The sequence below is a fragment of the Protopterus annectens genome, chromosome 15.part0 (assembly GCF_019279795.1).
Source record: "Protopterus annectens isolate FY-2018-M chromosome 15.part0, PAN1.0, whole genome shotgun sequence".
NCBI lineage: Eukaryota > Metazoa > Chordata > Ceratodontiformes > Protopteridae > Protopterus > Protopterus annectens.
The window spans coordinates 228,089,002-228,111,448 of record NC_056749.1 but is presented as its reverse complement, the minus strand read 5'-3'; the positions used below and the strand labels follow the sequence as shown (position 1 = coordinate 228,111,448).

The 22,447-nt window shown below is 36.6% G+C and overlaps 1 protein-coding gene across 1 annotated transcript in view; it reads right to left on the bottom strand.

Moving 5' to 3' along the window:
• The window catches only part of ATP7A (ATPase copper transporting alpha), a 2,674,176-nt gene that overhangs the window by 1,641,116 nt on the left and 1,010,613 nt on the right, over nt 1-22,447 (bottom strand). Inside the window, exon 8 of the mRNA XM_044057744.1 lies at nt 16,209-16,285. Coding sequence (XP_043913679.1) covers nt 16,209-16,285 — 77 coding nt within the window. The remainder of the gene's footprint in view (nt 1-16,208; nt 16,286-22,447) is intronic.

The following is a 22,447-nucleotide window of genomic DNA, read 5'->3' as shown; positions in this document are numbered from 1 at the left end:
TGGTCAATGCCAGACTACTGTCTACATACATCCCCAAATCCCTGACAACTACATATACTCCTAGGGTGTGTTATCAATGAGGTAGTTTCCTTAGGTAGCAGATTTTTGGCACTGAGTTTTAAACCGTGGTTCTGTCACCAGTTACTTGTCTGTGTCATCCTTTCCTAGGGGATATTGGGAGGGATTCAATGACTCCTCCCTGTTTGTAATTATCTGCAAAATGTTTTTAGTTTTAACACTTTACTGAATTATCACTCAAGACATACATTTATTTCATACATGCACCTCCCCCACACCCTCCCTAACTAAATATACCAACTCCAAGATTGCGCTATAGTGGAGAACAGGGCAAAGGTCACCATGGTGGCCCAGTGTTTACTTTCCAGGAGTTAAATTGTGATGTTCCAGGAGTTTGGCATTGCAAACTTTCAACAATCTGGTCTTGCTGATTTGCAAGTCGACATTTTAAAGGGACCGTACATTTATATAAAAGAAAACAAACCACATTAACATGTTCCCAGTTACATAACATTATACATCACGTGTTCTTTTGTATAGTTACCAACAATCCAGTATTACATAAAATCCTCAATTTCTACCTTCCATTAAACCTCACTACTCCTCTAGAATATTATTCTGCATGTACAGTTACCACAATTTCTCTTTATTTCTATGTAATTTGCTCCTACCCTTTCCTAAAGATTCTACTTCCATTTCTTTTATCTCTTCAAATACAGTTGAATTACACTTTGCTTTCCATTTTCTAGTAATTGTTTTTTTTTGACAGCCATCTGGTTTAAACTTATCAAGACCTTACTATGTCTAGGCAATTCAAATTCTGCATCCCATCCCAGCTCAAAAGAATAATTTCCTTTGTCACACCTATTTGTTTACCCAATATTTCTGATACAATACTCTGTAGGAAATTTTAAAGTCTGACAGCTCATTACACTCCCAAAACATATGCTCCCATTTATCTCATTCTTCATCACACCTCCAATGTTTGCCATCTTCCTGTGGAAAAATTCTTTGGGGTCTGCTTGGTATATACAAATACCTATGCAAATACTTCAAAGCAAACATCCTGAATCCAAAATCTTCTAGACTTTGTTGCATACTTGGAAGCCATACATATGTTCTCCCACTGTTCTCTTGTAAATGTATTATCCAGTATTTCTTCCCAAACTTTTGTAACCTCCTCTGATTGATTTTTATAGTTATCGTGCAATATTGTATGTGCCCTTTTAATTATCCATTTTTTTACAGCGGTTTATGTTCTAGATTCAGCTAAAACTTCTACCAGAGCATATCTTTCAATTAGGACTCTCCTGTCCCTTTCTCTTTGCCTAAACTCTGATATCAATCCCTGATGGGGAAGGAAGTCTTTACCCTGCAGTTCAAATGTCTTCGTCTTCTTCCAATTCTATTACCTTTTCCCTCTTTAGTTATTTGTTCCCAATACCTTGCTTCCTTTGCCAGTTTTCTCCAGTGAATTTAGGCCCCTTCTTGCTTATTCTCTGTATCCCTAATTACAGTTATGCCTATTGGCAAGACCATCTTTCTCCATTCTTGAGTTGGTTTAGTTCTTAGAATACATTCTGCTATTTCATGAATATTTTAGTCTCCTTAATGATCTGCAGCCAAAATCCCACCCTCTCTATTTAGGTTTATAGATTAATAGATGATTACTAGGCAAACTGCCCTGAAGGACCAATTTAAGGCTAGCCAATAATTCAAGACTAGAATCAAACCCTGCACCTTGTGCTTATAAGGTAAATATCTTAACCATTATGCCAAACCCACCCCATCATTTATTTCCACTTTAAATCACAGCTTTGAATTACAGTTTTCTGCTTGAGTTATGTACATGAGCCTTAAGCTTTAAAATATCCCTTCTAGTAAGGTAATCTTAAACCACCTTGTTCTATTGGAAGGATCAACTTATCCCACTTGACCCTTGTGCTCTTCCCCTCCCAAACAAATTCCTTCAATTCTTTATTAATTATTGTCCACAACCTCTCTTCTGTTTGATAAAAATATGCATGAGCTGTAAATAAAAATAAAAGGTCTAAAACATTTTCACTGCTTGTATCTTGCTATCCATATATGTACAAAAGAGATTCCAGTTTCTCAGTTTTGGACTACCTTTTTTGTTTAGTCCCTTCCCAAATATCCTTAACTTTCACAACGGAAGCCTTTTTAATCCATAATTCTAAATACTTCATTTTATCTTATCCCCATAAATATGAATATTGCTGAACCAACTCGTGTGGGTGCATAATTTATAGCTATAGCCTTTGTTTTATCTTCATTAATTTTATATCCCAAAAAGACATGAAACTGTCTCAGAATGTTCCACAGCACTGAAATGTCGTTTTCTGGTTTTATCAGGTACAAAATATCATCTGCAAATAAAGACTTTTCTTTATTACTATACCAATTATATTCTTGCATTTCTGAGTCTCTTACTTTCTCTGACAATGGCTCTAAATGTAAACCAAATAACAAGGGGAAAGAGGGCACGCCTACCAGGTTCTGCTGTTCAGACACAACTTATCAGAAAAGAACCCTCCCCCATTTTAATTCTTGCCCCAGATCACTCATATATTTTCCTAGTTAATCTTATTATTGTATCAGGAGTTGCATATATTTCCATTATCCTACTCATACAATCCCAGCTTACTCTGTCAAATGCTTTCTCTGCATCAAGACCCACCAACAACAGAGGCATTTGTTTCACATTCTGTTTCCATATGGATCATCACTGTTCTATTAGTTATCAAATGTTTGCCTTCCCTCTACAAATCCATAATGACTCATATCTATAGATTTTGGCAACAACCTTTGCCATTCTTTTAGCGATTATAGACAAACACTTTACAAACATGGTTTAAAATTGAAAGGGGCCTATATGAAGCTGGGCCTGATGGGTCTTTTATGATTTTTAGGTATTACAGCCACCAAAGGATGTTGGTGCTTCAACTCATTTTAAAATACTGTTAAACAAAACCTTCCAGATATTTATCAATTTTTTCCCTCTTAGCTTCCCAACTTTCACAGGAATACCACGTATTCCTGGAGGCTTTCCTGCAGATTGATTATATGTCAATGTTTTATCTCATCTCTTCTTATCTTAACTATTAATTGTTAAGCCTCACCTAACTCTAACCTTGGCATACTTAAGCATTCCATAAATACTTCCATTTGTGCTCTTTCTTGATTTCCACATTTCCCTGCATTAAACAAATTTTCATACAATTCCCAAAATATCTCTCTTCCTTAAGTTTGGCAAAAACCCTTTCTACTTCCTGCTGGCTAAGTCATTGTGCTAAAAGTTCTTATGCTCTGGAGTTATCATCAAAAAGCAGTTGTTAACAGCAATGCTTCTAAACTCATGCATATTATCCAAGTACTCCCTTATTTTCTCTTTAGCACTCTGCAGTTGTGCTTCTTCTTTTTCTGTGAGATTTGCCTTACTCTGCAATACTTTAACATTTGTCAGTCCTTCTATACAATTTATGTTGCTTCTTAACCATATCTCTTTTTATTTCAACTCTAGTTTTAAAATCTACTTTATTTTACCCCATTCACTACCTATACCTCCTGAAGAAATTTATATCTTCCCTAACTCTCAAATAATTTCCACTACCAGTTCCTTAAATTAAATTCTTTTTAAAAGGTACGTGGTGAAGCTCCAGTGTTTCATTTTTACGTCATTACCCTGCATTGTTATCTAAGCTTTTATGTGTGTATGATCTGAAATAATTATGGTATGTATACTGAAGCTTTCAATTAAATGCACAGGTTTCTGTGAAAATATAATTTCTGCCAAGCCTAGCCCAGTTTTTGTAACTTGGGGAATAATAAGTAAATTTCTCTCAGAGTTCCTACTACTGAAGTCACTTCTTCCATAACAAATATTTTCATACATTTATTCAGAAATCTACCCTATTTTATTAAAATTTTCTGTTCTAGGTCCACAGATACATCTACACTGTCGCAAATTGAGTTCCAGTTAACACCTACAACTAATATTCCCGCTGAAGGCTAATTATTTCTCCACAATTTCCTTAAGTTCTATTACTACCACAAATCTACCATTGCTACTTTTCCTTCTTCTATCACTATTGGAGCTCCTCTAGCAATTAGTATAAGTACTCTTCTTTTGAATAGTATAAGTACTCTTCTTTTGTTTTGTCCCTGATATTTTGCTGAATATGCATCCTGAAATCGTTTATCAAATTAATATGCTCACTTCTTTCCAAATGTTTCTCCTGTAACACTGCTATTTGCACTCTGCATTTCTTAATATAATTCGATACTCTTACCTTTTTGTCTATACTTGTGAGGTGTAAGGCCATTTACATTCCAAAATAATATGGATAGCTTAGACATTATGAGAAGAAGTTACTATTCCCACCTATTATATATTACAGCTTTTTTAAACCAATAGTTCTAATTTGTGTGTTACATGGACCCACTGTTTGGTATGTTGCTCATTTATACAGTTACTTCTTGTAATTTCTATTTGAACCATTTCCAAGACTTTTTGTTTTAATGAAAACCCTCAAACAAAAAAACAAATACATAACACAATATGCCAATGACCTATTAACTTAAAACAAACACACAAAACTATGTACATCTTCAAATAATAAAGTTTAACCCTCCTGATAGGAACAACTAACTCAAACCTGACAGTTGCACCCGCAGTCATTACCTAACATAAAATGAAGGTTATTCATACCAAAGTGCATGTTACAGCCTGTGTTCCTACTTACACCAATTGCAGTTCTTTTGTTACCTGTATTCTCCTCCCAGATGTAAAAAGCAGCTTCTCTAATTTCAGAAAAAAAAATTTTAGCATTAAGAAAAATACACTCACTATCTTTAAATAAAACTAAATTGTACACTGTTCTAGCAAATGCACTGAAGTATTTAGGTACTGGGAAAGCTGCTCTTATTTACTTCCAATAATTTCAAACTTTGTTTTATTCAGCTGCTTGCCCTTGTACCTTTTAATTTTATATTTCCCTCACCAGACAATGCCCACACTTCAAGATTTACTGTCTACATTTGTAGTTACCTTGTCTCCAGGGACACACAAGAACAGAATGCACAACTGCCCTCAGCTACAGACTTCTCAAATCACACTGAGCATTTATTTGTTAAATGAAAACTTCTAATTGCATTTACAATGTTTTCTTATTTTTCATACCCACATGCTTACACAAAAAATGCTTTTAAATAAAGGCAAGAGCATTAACCTAGACTTTCACCTATGGAAAAGTAAGCCAAAACACTTGGCTCTAAACATAATCAGTGCACTTTTACACTCCCATCCCCACCCAACAGCCTAAGAATACAACATACTACACTGAATTTGCTTTTGACCAGTCTACACATAATGCATACTTTTTTATACTAAAGAATTCTTGTTTACTTTAGTATCTTTATCACATATAATCACTGAAAAGACTCACACTCACCCCTTCATTTTTGATACCCCTGACTACATACTACACACATCTGCTTTACTAAACAACATGCAGTTTATATCTTGAGATGTTTTATACACTTTTAAGAACAAAATGTTTTACTTAGTTACTTTTTTTCTTTTTAGTGTCCTTCTAAACATTAATGACATAAAAGTGGGGTATATGCTTTTCTGTCCAACCACAAGTCTAAGTCAACAAAAGTCCAGTCTACCTCGGTCACTTTTCTAGTACAGCCATATTTTACAAATGTAATTTATGTTTTATAATCTCAATGTATTCACAAATTTCAGTGTTGCTGGTCTTCTTCCTGTTCATTTCCATCTTCCAACCCCTGTTTCGACTCCAAGGTCCCGATTCTTCTACTCAGCTCCTGTGTTCCTCTGTCTCACAAGTATTTTCCTTAGGAATACTAGAAAGGTTTCACTAGCAAAGTCTCTCTATGAGCTTTACTATCAGAAGAATGAGGAGCACAGTCCCCTTCTGTTTGATGGCTTACTTTTGGTTGGACAAACTTTTATATTTCCTACTTAGCCTGTTCTGCATCAAAAACTGTCTTTGATCCTCTAAGAAAAAATATACTCAAGACAGCTGGATACAGCAGCGTGAATCTCACACTTGCCTCATGGTATTCCCTAATTGCTGGGATAAATTTGCTTCTCTTCTGTCTGATCTACAGTGAATAATAATTTTTCACAAATACACTAATGTCTCCAATTTTTAATACTTTGCCCTTTTGCTACAGTTCTGTCAGGATCAACTCTTCCTGCTAGTATGACTGCAGCTTTACTAATACATGTGTTGGCTGCTTTCTCATTGCCAGATTTGGAACATACATTCAAGTGTGCCCTTTCAATTAACAAATCCTGCTGTGAAATACCAGTTCAGTTGCATATTTGTGCTTTCATAAAATTAATAGTCTATTCCGTCCATTCAAGTAGGAACAAAATCTCCATAACCACCTTTTAAAATACAGGTGGGCATGTAGTGTGTAAGAAACATACTGTACGGTGAAATTAAGAATTTCAAGGTGGACAGAACCTCATGGCAATAATCAATGTGCAATTTGACAGTAAATCACATACTTAATAAATTTAGCTTCTTTGCCGATCTTTACGTACATAACTGTACTGTGTAGCATTGTCCTAAGATATGCCTTATTGCAGCAATTTAAAAATCATGTTAACATCAGTACTAAGGCATATGTCAAGTTCCTACAAAATTAATAATAGACAATGGAAAAAAATGTAATTTAGAACTCAGAAACTGCTAATTAAGAAGTACAAGATATATTAAGGTACTGTGTTATTAGTCAATTAAGTGATAATTTTGAAGATAATGGTGTGTTTTATAGTTAAAAAGTAACATAAAGAGAGGAAATCTGTGTATGACAATGAAATACATGTGTGGGAAATTAAAGGAGAAAGTAGAAAGAAAACATGTTGAAAAAAATAGGAACATTAAAACTGAGAAAATAATAAAGGAAGAAGTAAAGTGGTGGGTAAAACAGGGTGAGAATGGTAAAGAAATATAAAGCAGAAGAGAATAAAAAGAGAATAAAAATGAGTGGGAATAGTTTGCAACCAGAGAAACTGGTGGAGTTAAAATTACAGGAGAACTATTTTGGGGAAGTGATGTCACAATAAAATATATTAAATGGATAGAACACCTGTAATAAGTAAGAAAATAATACATAAAAAATGGTAATCAATAAAATGGATTTTACACAACTGCCAGAGATCCCACTGGAAAAGTTGCTTAGTATTGCTGATGCTGACACATTATGGACATAATTCAGTGAAACAGTCACTGGAGGATAAAAGCATCCAGGCACTGAAAGGGAGTTGCCAGCACCATACCAACAAGATTTTGCATTTCCTATATGAAAACCAAATAAAGCAACACAAATGCCTTCTTACGCAGCTTGTTTTCTGTAAATTTTATGTAAGTGTGTTTCAAAATCATTCCTAACAAATACTAAATTGAAAGAGAAAACAAGTTAAAAAGGTAACTTCTAGTGGTTAGATCCCACCTGAGGTAAATCTACTTACATGAGTTATACACAAAAAAGGATGGGATGGGGATCAATCCCTGGGCAGTACTGTTGATAAAGGCTTCTGGTGGATCCACTGTCTAACTGGGATACTTACAAGTGCAATAATCAGCTACTAAACATACCTTTGGAGATTTCATTGTATTTAAATCAACATCTCTCATAATGGAAAATTTTGCATTTTCTAATCAGTAAGACCAACAAATGATATCAATGGTATACAAACACAGGAATGCTGCATTTAACATCATTTCAGTTTGAAAATATGTAAATCACTGTAAGCACTATATATACACATTGGATAATAAGTTATTGAGTGGATTTTATCCTAACAGATTCCAATATGGAAATGTGATGGCTCCCTATTGTAATGTTGGAACTCAAAATGTCGACTGCAAAAAGCCAAAAAAAAAAAAAAAAAAGACCAAAACCCAGAGAAGAGTGAATCTAGAAAATCTCTCTTCTCTTTAAAACGTCTTTTCGCAGGGGGCAAGCCCCCCCACACCGAACCTACATATATATATATATATATATATATATATATATATATATATATATACCAAGTCCAAAATCACCATACTTTGGAGAAAAGGGAATATTCCAAGAATATTCCAAAATCTTTCTTCCCCTTCTTTCTTTGGCTGTTGGGTGTCTGGAGACAGGAGCTTACCTTGGAACTAGTAAGCAGCTGTAAAGCTCAAGCAAAGTCCCTTTCCAGACTCCTTCCCTGTGGGATCAAAGGAACCTCAGACCTGTGCCCATAACAGGACACTATCAAGAGGCAGCGACCTATCCTGTGTATAAAAAGTAAGCAGCTGTAAAGCTCAAGCAAAGTCCCTTTCCAGACTCCTTCCCTGTGGGATCAAAGGAACCTCAGACCTGTGCCCATAACAGGACACTATCAAGAGGCAGCGACCTATCCTGTGTATAAAAAGTAAGCAGCTGTAAAGCTCAAGCAAAGTCCCTTTCCAGACTCCTTCCCTGTGGGATCAAAGGAACCTCAGACCTGTGCCCATAACAGGACACTATCAAGAGGCAGCGACCTATCCTGTGTATAAAAAGTAAGCAGCTGTAAAGCTCAAGCAAAGTCCCTTTCCAGACTCCTTCCCTGTGGGATCAAAGGAACCTCAGACCTGTGCCCATAACAGGACACTATCAAGAGGCAGCGACCTATCCTGTGTATAAAAGTAAGCAGCTGTAAAGCTCAAGCAAAGTCCCTTTCCAGACTCCTTCCCTGTGGGATCAAAGGAACCTCAGACCTGTGCCCATAACAGGACACTATCAAGAGGCAGCGACCTATCCTGTGTATAAAAGTATGTTATGTTTCCTAGCTAGAGCAGACTTACTCTAATTGTGTACCTCGGGTTAAGCAACCCTCCAGCACCTCCTGCAGCCTACTTATTCCCCCTTCCACATTAGATACCTCCATCTTAACTCTATCTTTATCTACCTCTACTATCCTTAATTGTTAGCATATTTCTCTCCTTCCCCCCTCCCCCTCTCGTACCTAGTCCCCTGCTATATGGCCTGTTCCTGTAATCATACTTCTTCCACATAGGGGCACCTCCATCATAGTTCTCCTGTGTTCTCCTTTTTCTTCCACCCTGTTTATCTTCTGCCTTCATTACACTTTCTTATCGTAGCTTTCTTCCTGACCTGCCTTTTTTCTTCTTTTTTAAAATAATCTTTTTTACCTTACCTGTTATCCTCTCACTTTATATCCTCTACATTCTTACCTGTACTCATTACAGAAATTACTTATCATTTTCTTTCTCTAACTCACTGTCTTACCTGTTTTTCTCCCTATCTCTGATTGTTTCCTGCTGAACTTCTCTCTTTGTGACTACTGCACCTCCCCTATCACACACGCAGTTCACTTTGCCAATAACCAGTTACTCTCTATCACGTCAACACCTCCCTATGGCTTACTTTCAGGGTTACTCCCCCATCTCCCTCCTCTGTACCCACCCATAGATTATATATACAACCCCCTGCCCCTTTACGCCATCTTTCTTCCCCTTCTTTCTTTGGCTGTTGGGTGTCTGGAGACAGGAGCTTGCCTTGGAACTGTGAGTACTTGAATGTATTTGCTGTATATTGCTATTTGCTAAGTCTTGTGTCATTTCATAATGATATGTAACCTAACAGTCCTACATGCTATGTACACTGAATGTATTTTTTTACCTGTTTAGATATTGATAGTCTGCTGTTATTACTATCTCCTGTAAACGCCACTTCCTGTTAGCCTACCTTACAACAAATATCATTGCTCTTGTGTTTACTGGGAGCGCGTTTGCCTAACAGGTAAAAGCTAACTTAAACTGTTTAGCGTATTAATAGGCCTCAATGTTTAAGTGTTAATGCGACTCACATGTACGGCTTATGGTTAGGCCTCTGTTAATTCTTATGAAGGTTCCTTTTGCCACTCGCATTTAACCCTGTTCCTTCTGTTTCAAGGGCTGCACGTGTATTTGCAATAGGTCTTGATTGTTTTTTTTGTCTGCTGGTCAGCGTATTCACCTGGGCTTGTTGTATTAATGTATATAGGGCCCATTTGCAGCAACTATATGTCCTTGTAAACTGCTCACTATGTGCTAAGTAGCTTATCCTCATATAACTCGGTCTTTACCATAAATTCATTATCTGACACAATATTGTGCTTAATTGTTGCCAGCTAACTCTTTCGCCACGCACAAGTGTTTTTAGCGTGCACGTTGGCGTGCTACCTCTAAGTCTTCCATCTAGAGGGAAACGCTTTTCAGAGGCCAACTCGGTCTGTTATTCTACTGTAACACATCAGCTGTTGTATCTGCTTAGCGTGCACGCTGGTGTCCAACTCTCTACGTCACTCCGACTAGAGTATAGCGACACTGTAAGGCTCAATCAGCCTAGTACACTGCTGTAATCTACTCAACGTCGCTGAATGCTAACTTGACTTTGCTCTACCTAGCGGGACTGCGACATCCCATACTATATATTGCACTGATGAAATTCAGCATGCTGGCCTGAAACACCTTCAAAACCCCTTCTATACACTCTGTCTGTCCACCGAACAGTAGTTAAACCTTTTTAGGACATCACTAGCTGAAATACTTTCCCCTACCAGACCTATTCACAGAGGCCACAGATTTCCGCTGTAACTCCCATTAACTGGAGTCTGGCGACTGTAGCTCTGGGCACCAAGTGGACACCGGACCGTTCTCACGGCATAGTAGCTTCACCTTGGAATTATGAGATAACTGGGACTCCAGATTACAGGCCAAGGTAGAGTAGTCGTGGAGGCAAGTACTTCCTTTCCCAACCTGGTTTACCTGATTAGAACTCCTTTATCTCTGGACCCCTACTGCTACCGAGACTACGTTTACTGTAAGGCAACTTTACAAAGGAATTCCCTGATGAATGGGAAGGCCAGGTCTCACCAACTGATAACAGTTATTGTTAGTATTTATTATAGAATACATTCATCCTGAACCCTTTGCCTGAATATTATCTTATCAGAAAGTGTTGCTCATGTAAAGGTTTTACTTGTTTTTGCTGTATGCTATATGCCTAAATTTGTTGATGTGATCTTCCTCCAATGTTTATTGCTCTGCACCTAGTAACCTTAATGATACTGTTTTTGTTTAATTGCTTATCCACTGCTACTACTTTCTGCTACTAGCTACTTATCTCTTTTCACTCACTATCTCTCTCCTTCCTTTACCTTATAACAGAGTAAGCAGCTGTAAAGCTCAAGCAAAGTCCCTTTCCAGACTCCTTCCCTGTGGGATCAAAGGAACCTCAGACCTGTGCCCATAACAGGACACTATCAAGAGGCAGCGACCTATCCTGTGTATAAAAGTATGTTATGTTTCCTAGCTAGAGCAGACTTACTCTAATTGTGTACCTCGGGTTAAGCAACCCTCCAGCACCTCCTGCAGCCTACTTACTCCCCCTTCCACATTAGATACCTCCATCTTAACTCTATCTTTATCTACCTCTACTATCCTTAATTGTTAGCATATTTCTCTCCTTCCCCCTCCCCTCTCGTACCTAGTCCCCTGCTATATGGCCTGTTCCTGTAATCATACTTCTTCCACATAGGGGCACCTCCATCATAGTTCTCCTGTGTTCTCCTTTTTCTTCCACCCTGTTTATCTTCTGCCTTCATTACACTTTCTTATCGTAGCTTTCTTCCTGACCTGCTTTTTTCTTCTTTTTAAAATAATCTTTTTTACCTTACCTGTTATCCTCTCACTTTATATCCTCTACATTCTTACCTGTACTCATTACAGAAATTACTTATCATTTTCTTTCTCTAACTCACTGTCTTACCTGTTTTTCTCCCTATCTCTGATTGTTTCCTGCTGAACTTCTCTCTTTGTGGCTACCGCTCCGTTCGCCCTCTTGGGCTCACTCCGCCTCCCACCCTACCCCCAATTCCCACCACCCCCAGGGTCCTACCTTTATACTTGCTTAGACACTCCCCTACTAATTAACCACTTATCTCTCTCCTGCACACTCCACCTATTTCACACCATACTCTTAATCCTACAACCACACCCTCTCTCCACACATTTATCTTACTGCCTCACCTTACTCTACTGTTCTCACCACACAGTCCTATACTTGCTAAGCTCATCTCTATAGGAGCATGCCTTCAAACCTTAACTCAATCTATTCATTTATTCTTCTTAACATCCTTCTCTACTACTATACTCTTACCTCCTATGAATATCCTATCCTTAGCCAACCTCCTGTAATAGCCAAACACACTACATCTACACTTCCTCTACCTGACCAAATACATATTAATATACTATCAAGCGGTCCCTACCTTCCCCCTCTCTACCACAAAATACACTACTACAGATCCCAAACCTCTAAACGATTCTATCTAACAGCCTGTAAAATCCTAAAAGTATTTCAAGTCCCACAAACACTTTTATTGATATATGGTGACATCCACCCCAACCCTGGCCCAAATACTCTCATAAGCCATACCCCATCAAACTTAACTTCTAACTGTTTTAGCTCACCTTTCTCCTCTGACTTCCTCTGTATTGCTCACCTAAATATTCGTAGCATCAACAATAAAATCACACAACTCCATGCCTTAATAGATTTCTATGCCTTTGATATTCTCTGTCTCACTGAAACTTGGCTTAAACCTAGTACCAAAGACAACGAATTTACTCCCCAGGTTATAGCACCTTAAGGCAAGATCGTCTTAGAAAAAGGGTGGTGGAGTAGCCGTTTTATACAAATCCCAACTACAGGTAGCCTTAATTGACTCCTTGCCCCCCTGTCCAGCCAATGCTGAAATACTTTGTGCCAAACTACAAGTTAATAAAACCAAAGCTATTTATATCATATGTTCTTACATCCCTCCAGGCAAGAACATTAACACACTAGAAAATATCCTAGGCTGGGTCTCCAGTAGCTTTCCCCAAGAAACCATAATCTTAGGAGATTTCAATATTGACTGGAACTCCTGCATATCTCCCAAACCCTCCATTCACATTAATCTCTTCAACTTTCAGCAAACCATTAACTCCCCTACTAGAATACACAAATCAACCCACAAACAAACCACTCTAGATTGGATACTAGTGAACAACAATCCCCTCTCCTATAAAACAGGAATACTCCCTGACAATATCAGTGACCATCTCCTAACCTTTATCACTAAACAAAAATACTACAATCCCAAGCAAGCTACCTATCGCACCATACGCAACAAAACAGATTTTAACCTAGCATCCTTTCAAAACGAACTCAAAGAATATGACTGGTCAACTCTAAAACACCTCCCAATAGACGAAGCAGTTACCCACTTCAACAATACCTTCCTTCAAATTCTTGACCATCATGCCCCACCCCGCTTAATTAGACTAAGCTCCAAGGCTGCCCCATGGCTCTCCAAAACTACTAAGCAAAATATGCGAGCTAGAAATAAATTATGGACTAAATGGAGGTCCACAAAAAACCCCACCGACCACCAAAACTTCAAACACCTCAGAAACACAACAAAGAAACTTATCTATCTAGATAAAAAAAACTATCACTTTAAATATCAACATAACCAAAACCCCAAACAATTTTGGTCAGGTATAAACAAACTACTCCATCCAGGAAACACCAAAACTCCTACCCCAACTAGCCTAGCCCAAACCCAACCTGACATAATAGCCAACACCTTCAATGACTTCTTCTCTCAAACAGTCGCCTCCCTGGCAAACACCATGTCTCCCCCCCTATCCCTCCAAATAACCCCTACCCAAAACAGCACTCCCATGCTAAAGTTTAATACTGTCTCCACAACTTTTATACATAAACTACTATCTAAACTTAAACCCTGCACCCCTTCTGCCGACAAGCTACCAGCTGAATATCTTCAACTAGCTGCAACCGAACTAGCCTACCCGGTCTCCATCTTAATAAACAGAACTATAACTGAGTCCAAAATCCCTTCTTGTTGGAAAATCTCCCACATCATTCCACTCCATAAAGGAGGTAACTCTAATGAACTCTCCAATTTTCGGCCTATTGCCCTTCTATCTCCTCTATCCAAAATAATGGAACGCTGCATACACCATCAACTCTTACATCATCTCTTGAATAACAACTTGCTTGTAGACTCTCAACATGGTTTCAGGCCCTACCACAGTACCTCTACTGCCCTTCTCTCCTTCACTGACATAATCAACAAAAATCGCAACAACAACCTGTTCTCCTCTGCACTATTCTTAGACCTCTCGAAAGCATTCGATATGGTCAACCATCAACTTCTCCTCCACACTCTACAATCCCTGTCACTTGACTCACTAGCACTACAGTGGTTTCACTCCTATTTGACAAACAGAAAACAAGCAGTCCTTTGGGACAGCCATCTTTCCTCTCAACTCCCAGTGACTATAGGCGTCCCACAAGGGTCCATCCTAGGTCCCCTACTTTTCTCTATATTCATAAATAACCTGCCTATTTCCCTCCCTACATCCACTTGTATACAGTATGCTGACGATTCTACTCTCATCTGCTCTGCTCCATCCCCAGTTGAACTCCACTCCTCTACCCAATTGGCTTTCACAGCTGCAGAAAATGGTTTAAACATATCTGTCTCCTCCTAAATCCCAAAAAAACCAAACTTCTACTTTTCACCCCAACCCTAAAATCCACCCCTATCACTTTTTCCATTGTGTCCTGCAATGGCACTATCATTAAACCTGATGATTCCACAAAACTGCTAGGTGTTACCATAGACAATCAGCTAAACTTTGACCATCACATTGATTTAACTATCAAGACAGTAAATAAAAAGATAGGTGCCCTCTACAGACTCAAACCCTTTCTTACTGCCTCATCCCGAGTATCCCTTGCGCAAACTCACCTCATCTCTACACTACTGTATGCCTCTCCTTCCTTTATCAACATTTCTAAAACTAACCTTCAGAAACTTAATCTAGCCTACCATAGTATTGCCAGATTTGCAACTGGCTCTCCTTTCCATACTCACCACTGTCTTAACTTAAAGAAACTTAACTGGCTAGAACTTCCAAACCTAATACTCCTACAGCAACTAGTCATGACTTTTAAAATTCTACATTACCCTCCAACACACCCATACTGAACAACCTAATCACACCTTATAAAATCTTAGTACACTTCGCTCATCCAACAAGCTCCTAGTAACTACTCTCAAATCTCATAATAAAGCAGGTGACTCCTTATTTGCAAATACTGTCGGATCATGTTGGAATAAACTTCCCACTGAACTGACCTCCCTAAGCTCATGTTACCTTTTCAAAAAACAGATTAGAAATCATTTACAAAATCACTGGCTATGCCCATGCTCCAATCCTGACTGAAAACTGCTTTACTACCTGCTTTCATAGCTAACACTGTATATTATATATTATATAGTATCTCTCTCTTTGACAATGTTTGTTCCTTTCTTTTAGTATGTCAGTGGAGTTTCCCTCCTTAACCCTCTGCAGAAAATAGACACCTATCAGCAATACTATATATTCATTTGTACTTCTCTTTTTTATTGTTTGAGTGTTTACTTGATTTAGTGTTTTAGTTTCTTTTAACTGTATTGATTTAGTGTTTTAACTGTATTGATTTAGTGTTTTAATTTCTTTTAACTGTATAATTAGTATTATAGCGGAGCTTTTCTCCTCGGGCCTCTGCTGAAAATGGACATGTATCCAGCCAGACTAGCCCGGTTAACAAATGTAAAATAACAAATGTAAAATAAAAATAAAATAAAATAAATAAAAATAAATGTCATCTCAGACTTAGTATATTTAAATCCGTTCATTCAGCCATTCAGTCTCTGCATTTCAGGACTCGCTCAAATGGGTCCCGACATTTCATCTGGAACAGAATCATAAATTGACTTACAAAACTCTAATTTGCAGAAGTTTAGTCAACTAACTTCCAGGATATTGTTAAATCATACAGCTTACCACAGACAGCTGCACCTCTATTTTTACCTTTAAGTTGGAATGTGGTCTGTATTAATTTCAAATATTCTAATAATGGCAGCATATAAAACTACAATGCCTAACAACATAAAAGGTACACCAGGAAAACAATGAACATTTTAAAGAAAAAGAAATGAGCATATTGGTATCTATTAAACTCCAGCATACACTTAAACCATCAGTGTAACTTACTGCGCTATTTCCTGCCGTTGATCCAGATGACTGGCTGATCTAGACTTCTTAATTAATGACACTTCATAGTCAAGACTCTAAAAATAAAAGCAGAACAAAAATAAGCTACACGTTTACATAATATTTTATTGAAATGTACTGTATGACCTGCAATCCCTGATAATGCTGAAATTATGTTACACTGAAAAGAACACATTTCAGAAGCCTCATTACAGCTGAGGGGAGCTAATGCATATACAGTAAGAAATGAGCATACATACCAACACAAGCACAGACATACATATACTAGGTAGCAGTACAAAAGACATGTTTCCATACAACAAAATCAAGGTATTTTAAACCAATATTTACTTTTAATTTACATAAAACAAAATCAAGGTAAATTTTATCTCATCTCTTCTTATCTTAACTATTAATTGTTAAGCCTCACCTAACTCTAACCTTGGCATACTTAAGCATTCCATAAATACTTCCATTTGTGCTCTTTCTTGATTTCCACATTTCCCTGCATTAAACAAATTTTCATACAATTCCCAAAATATCTCTCTTCCTTAAGTTTGGCAAAAACCCTTTCTACTTCCTGCTGGCCAAGTCATTGTGCTAAAAGTTCTTATGCTCTGGAGTTATCATCAAAAAGCAGTTGTTAACAGCAATGCTTCTAAACTCATGCATATTATCCAAGTACTCCCTTATTTTCTCTTTAGCACTCTGCAGTTGTGCCTCTTCTTTTTCTGTGAGATTTGCCTTATTCTGCAATACTTTAACATTTGTCAGTCCTTCTATACAATTTCTGTTGCTTCTTAACCATATCTCTTTTTATTTCAACTCTAGTTTTAAAATCTACTTTATTTTACCCCATTCACTACCTATACCTCCTGAAGAAATTTATATCTTCCCTAACTCTCAAATAATTTCCACTACCAGTTCCTTAAATTAAACTCTTTTTAAAAGGTACGTGGTGAAGCTCCAGTGTTTCATTTTTACGTCATTACCCTGCATTGTTATCTAAGCTTTTATGTGTGTATGATCTGAAATAATTATGGTATGTATACTGAAGCTTTCAATTAAATGCACAGGTTTCTGTGAAAATATAATTTCTGCCAAGTCTAGCCCAGTTTTTGTAACTTGGGGAATAATAAGTAAATTTCTCTCAGAGTTCCTACTACTGAAGTCACTTCTTCCATAACAAATATTTTCATACATTTATTCAGAAATCTACCCTATTTTATTAAAATTTTCCGTTCTAGGTCCACAGATACATCTACACTGTCCCAAAATTGAGTTCCAGTTAACACCTACAACTAATATTCCCGCTGAAGGCTAATTATTTCTCCACAATTTCCTTAAGTTCTATTACTACCACAAATCTACCATTGCTACTTTTCCTTCTTCTATCACTATTGGAGCTCCTCTAGCAATTAGTATAAGTACTCTTCTTTTGAATAGTATAAGTACTCTTCTTTTGTTTTGTCCCTGATATTTTGCTGAATATGCATCCTGAAATCATTTATCAAATTAATATGCTCACTTCTTTCCAAATGTTTCTCCTGTAACACTGCTATTTGTACCTGTATTTTTTAATATAGTCTGATACTTCACCTTTTGTCTATACTTCAGAGGTGTAAGGCCAGTCATTCCAAAGAATATGGATAGCTTAGGAGCATTAGGAGAAGAAGTTACTATCTTCAATTTGCTATATTACAGCTTTTAAACCAATAATTTAATTTGTGTGTTACATGGACCCACTGTTCATATAAGTTGTTCATTTACAGTTACTTTGTAATTTCGCTCTGAACTATTTCCAAGACTTTTTGTTTTAAATGGAAACCTCAAACAAAAACAAACATATAATATAATATGCCAATGACCCATTAACTTAAAACAAACACACAAAACTATAGTGTACATCTTCAAATAATAAAGTTCAACCCTCCTGATAGGAACAACTAACTCAAACCTGACAGCTGCACCCACAGTCATTACCTATTTATAAAATGAAGGTTATTCATACCAAAGAAAGTGCATGTTACAGCCTGTGTTCACTACTTACACCAATTGGCAGTTCTTTTGTTACCTGCCATTCTCCTCCCAGATACTAAAAGCAGCTTCTCTAATTTCAGAAAAAAAAAAATTTTTAGCATTAAAGAAAAAATACACTCACTATCTTTAAATAAAACTAAATTGTACACTCGTTCTAGCAAATGCACTGGAAGTATTTAGGTACTGGGAAGAAGCTGCTCTTATTTACTTCCAATAATTTCAAACTTTGTTTTTATTCAAGCTGCTTGTTCCTTGTGTCTTTTAATTTTATATATTTCCCTCACCAGACAAATGCCCACACTTCAAGATTTACTGTCTACATTTGTAGTTACCCTTGTCTCCAGGACACACAAGAACAGAATGCTACAACTGCCCCTCAGCTACAGACTTCTCAAATCACACTGAGCATTTATTTGTTAAATGAAAACTTCTAATTGCATTTACAATGTTTTCTTATTTTTCATACCCACATGCTTACACAAAAAATGCTTTTAAATAAAGGCAAGAGCATTAACCTAGACTTTCACCTATGGAAAAGTAAGCCAAAACACTTGGCTCTAAACATAATCAGTGCACTTTTACACTCCCATCCCCACCCAACAGCCTAAGAATACAACATACTACATTGAATTTGCTTTTGACCAGTCTTTCTTCTCTTTTTACACATAATGCATACTTTTTTATACTAAAGAATTCTTGCTTACTTTAGTATCTTTATCACCTATAATCACTGAAAAGACTCACACTCACCCCTTCATTTTTGATACCCCTGACTACATACTACTACACATCTGCTTTACTAAACAACTTACATGCAGTTTATATCTTGAGATGTTTATACACTTTTAAGAACAAAATGTTTTACTTAGTTACTTTTTTTCTTTTTAGTGTCCTTCTAAACATTAATGACATAAAAGTGGGGTATATGCTTTTCTGTCCAAATCCACAAGTCTAAGTCAACAAAAAGTCCAGTCTACCTCGGTCCCACTTTTCTAGTACAGCCATATTTTACAAATGTAATTTATGTTTTTATAATCTCAATGTATTCACAAATTTCAGTGTTGTTGGTGCTTCTTCCTGTTCATTTCCATCTTCCAACCCCTGTTTCGACTCCAAGGTCCCGATTCTTCTACTCAGCTCCTGTGTTCCTCTGTCTCACAAAGTATTTTCCTTAGGAATACTAGAAAGGTTTCACTAGCAAAGTCTCTATGAGAGGCTTTACTATCAGAAGAATGAGGAGCTTCGAGTCCCCTTCTGTTTGATAAACTTACTTTTGGTTGGACAAACTTTTATATTTCCTACTTTAGCCTGTTCTGCATCAAAAACTGTCTTTGATCCTCTAAGAAAAATATACTCAAGACAGCTGGATACAGCAGCGTGAATCTCACACTTGCCTCATGGTATTCCCTAATTGCTGGGATAAATTTGCTTCTCTTCTGTCTGATCTACAAGTGAATAATAATTTTTCTACAAATACACTAATGTCTCCAATTTTTAATACTTTCTGCCCTTTGCTACAGTTCTGTCAGGATCAACTCTTCCTGCTAGTATGACTGCAGCTTTACTAGGATCCTTTCCTTGTTGGCTGATCGCAGTTTACTAATATGTGTTATTGCTTTCACTTAGATTTGGAACATGTACACATTTCAAGTGTGCCCTTTCAATTAACAAATCCTGCTGTGAAATACCAGTTCAGTTGCATATTTGTGCTTTCATAAAATTAATAGTCTATTCCGGTCCATTCAAGTAGGAACCAAAATCTCCATAACCACCTTTTTAAAAATACAGGTGGGCATGTGGGTAATGTAAGAAACATACAAAATGGTGAAATTAAGAATTTCAAGGTGGACAGAACCTCAGGGCAATAATCAATGTGTGCAATTTGACAGTAAATCACATACTTAATAAATTTAGCTTCTAACTGCCGATCTTTACATTTATAACTTTGTACTGTGTAGCATTGTCCTAAGATATGCCTTTATTGCAGCAATTTAAAAATCTATGTTGAAAACATCGAGTACATAAGGCATATGTCAAGTTCCTACAAAGGTAATAATAGACAATGGAAAAAAATGTAATTTAGAACTCAGAAACTGCTAATTAAGAAGTACAAGATATCATTAAGGGTACTGTGTTATTAGTCAATTAAGTGATAATTTTGAAGATAATGGTGTGTTTTATAGTTAAAAAGTAACATAAAGAGAGGAAATCTGTGTATGACAATGAAATACATGTGTGGGAAATTAAAGGGAGAAAGTAGAAACAAAGCATGTTGAAAAAAAAATACGAACATTAAAACTGAGAAAATAATAAAGGAAGAAGTAAAGTGGTGGGTAAAACAGAGTTGAGAATGGAAGAAATATAAAGCAGAAGAGAATAAAGAGAATAAAAATGAGTGGGGAAGAGTTGCAACCAAGAGAAACTGGTGGAGTTAAAATTACAGGAGAACGCTATTTTGGGGAAGTGATGTCACAATAAAATATATTAAATGGATAGAACACCTGTAATAAGTAGAAATAATACATAAAAATGGTAATCAATAAAATGGATTTTTTACACAACTGCCAGAGATCCCACTGGAAGAAGTTGCTTAGTATTGCTGGATGCTGACACATTATGGACATAATTCAGTGAAACAGTCACTGGAGGATAAAAGCATCCAGGCACTGAAGGGAGCTGCCAGCACCATACCAACAAGATTTTTGCATTGCCTATATGAAAACCAAATAAAGCAACCAACAAATGCCTTCTTACATGGCTTGTTTTCTGCCAAAATTTTTATGTAAGTGTGTTTCAAAATCATTCCTAACAAATACTAAATTGAAAGAAGAGAAAACAAGTTAAAAAGGTAACTTCTAGTGGTTAGACCACCTGGGGTAAATAATCTGCTTATATGAGTTATACACACAAAAAGGATGGGATGGGGATCAATCCCTGGGCAGTACTGTTGATAAAAGGCTTCTGGTGGATCCACTGTCTAACTGGGATACTTACAAGTGCAATAATCAGCTACTAAACATACCTTTGGAGATTTCATTGTATTTAAATCAACATCTCTCATAATGGAAAATTTTACATTTCCTAATCAAAGTAAGACTAACAAATGATAACAATGGTATACAAACACGAGGAATGCTGCATTTAACATCATTTCAGTTTGAAAAATATGTAAAATCACTGTAAGCACTATATATACATTGGATAATAAGTTATTGAGTGGATTTTATCCTAACAGATTCCAATAATATGGAAATGTGATGGCTCCCTATTGTAATGTTGGAACACCAAAATGTCGACTGCAAAAAGCCAAAAAAAAAAAAAAAAAGACCAAAACCAGAGTAAGAGTGAATCTAGAAAATCGATCTTCTCTTTGTAAAGCGTCTTTCACGAGGGGCAAGCCCCCACACCACACACTCTATATATATATATATATATATATATATATATATATATATATATATATATATAACAAATGTAAAATAAAATAAAAAGAAAATAAATAAAAATAAATGTCATCTCAGACTTAGTATATTTAAATCCGTTCATTCAGCCATTCAGTCTCTGCATTTCAGGACTCGCTCAAATGGGTCCCGACATTTCATCTGGAACAGAATCATAAATTGACTTACAAAACTCTAATTTGCAGAAGTTTAGTCAACTAACTTCCAGGATATTGTTAAATCATACAGCTTACCAGACAGCTGCACCTCTATTTTGCCTTTAAGTTGGAATGTGGTCTGTATTAATTTCAAATATTCTAATAATGGCAGCATATAAAACTACAATGCCTAACAACATAAAAAGGTACACCAGGAAAACAATGAACATTTTAAAGAAAAGAAATGAGCATATTGGTATCTATTAAACTCCAGCATACACTTAAACCATCAGTGTAGTAACAATGCTTATTTCCTGCCGTTGATCCAGATGACTGGCTGATCTAGACTTCTTAATTAATGACACTTCATAGTCAAGACTCTAAAAATAAAAGCAGAACAAAAATAAGCTACACGTTTACATAATATTTTATTGAAATGTACTGTATGACCTGCAATCCCTGATAATGCTGAAATTATGTTACACTGAAAAGAACACATTTCAGAAACCTCATTACAGCTGAGGGGAGCTAATGCATATACAGTAAGAAATGAGCATACATACCAACACAAGCACAGACATACATATACTAGGTAGCAGTA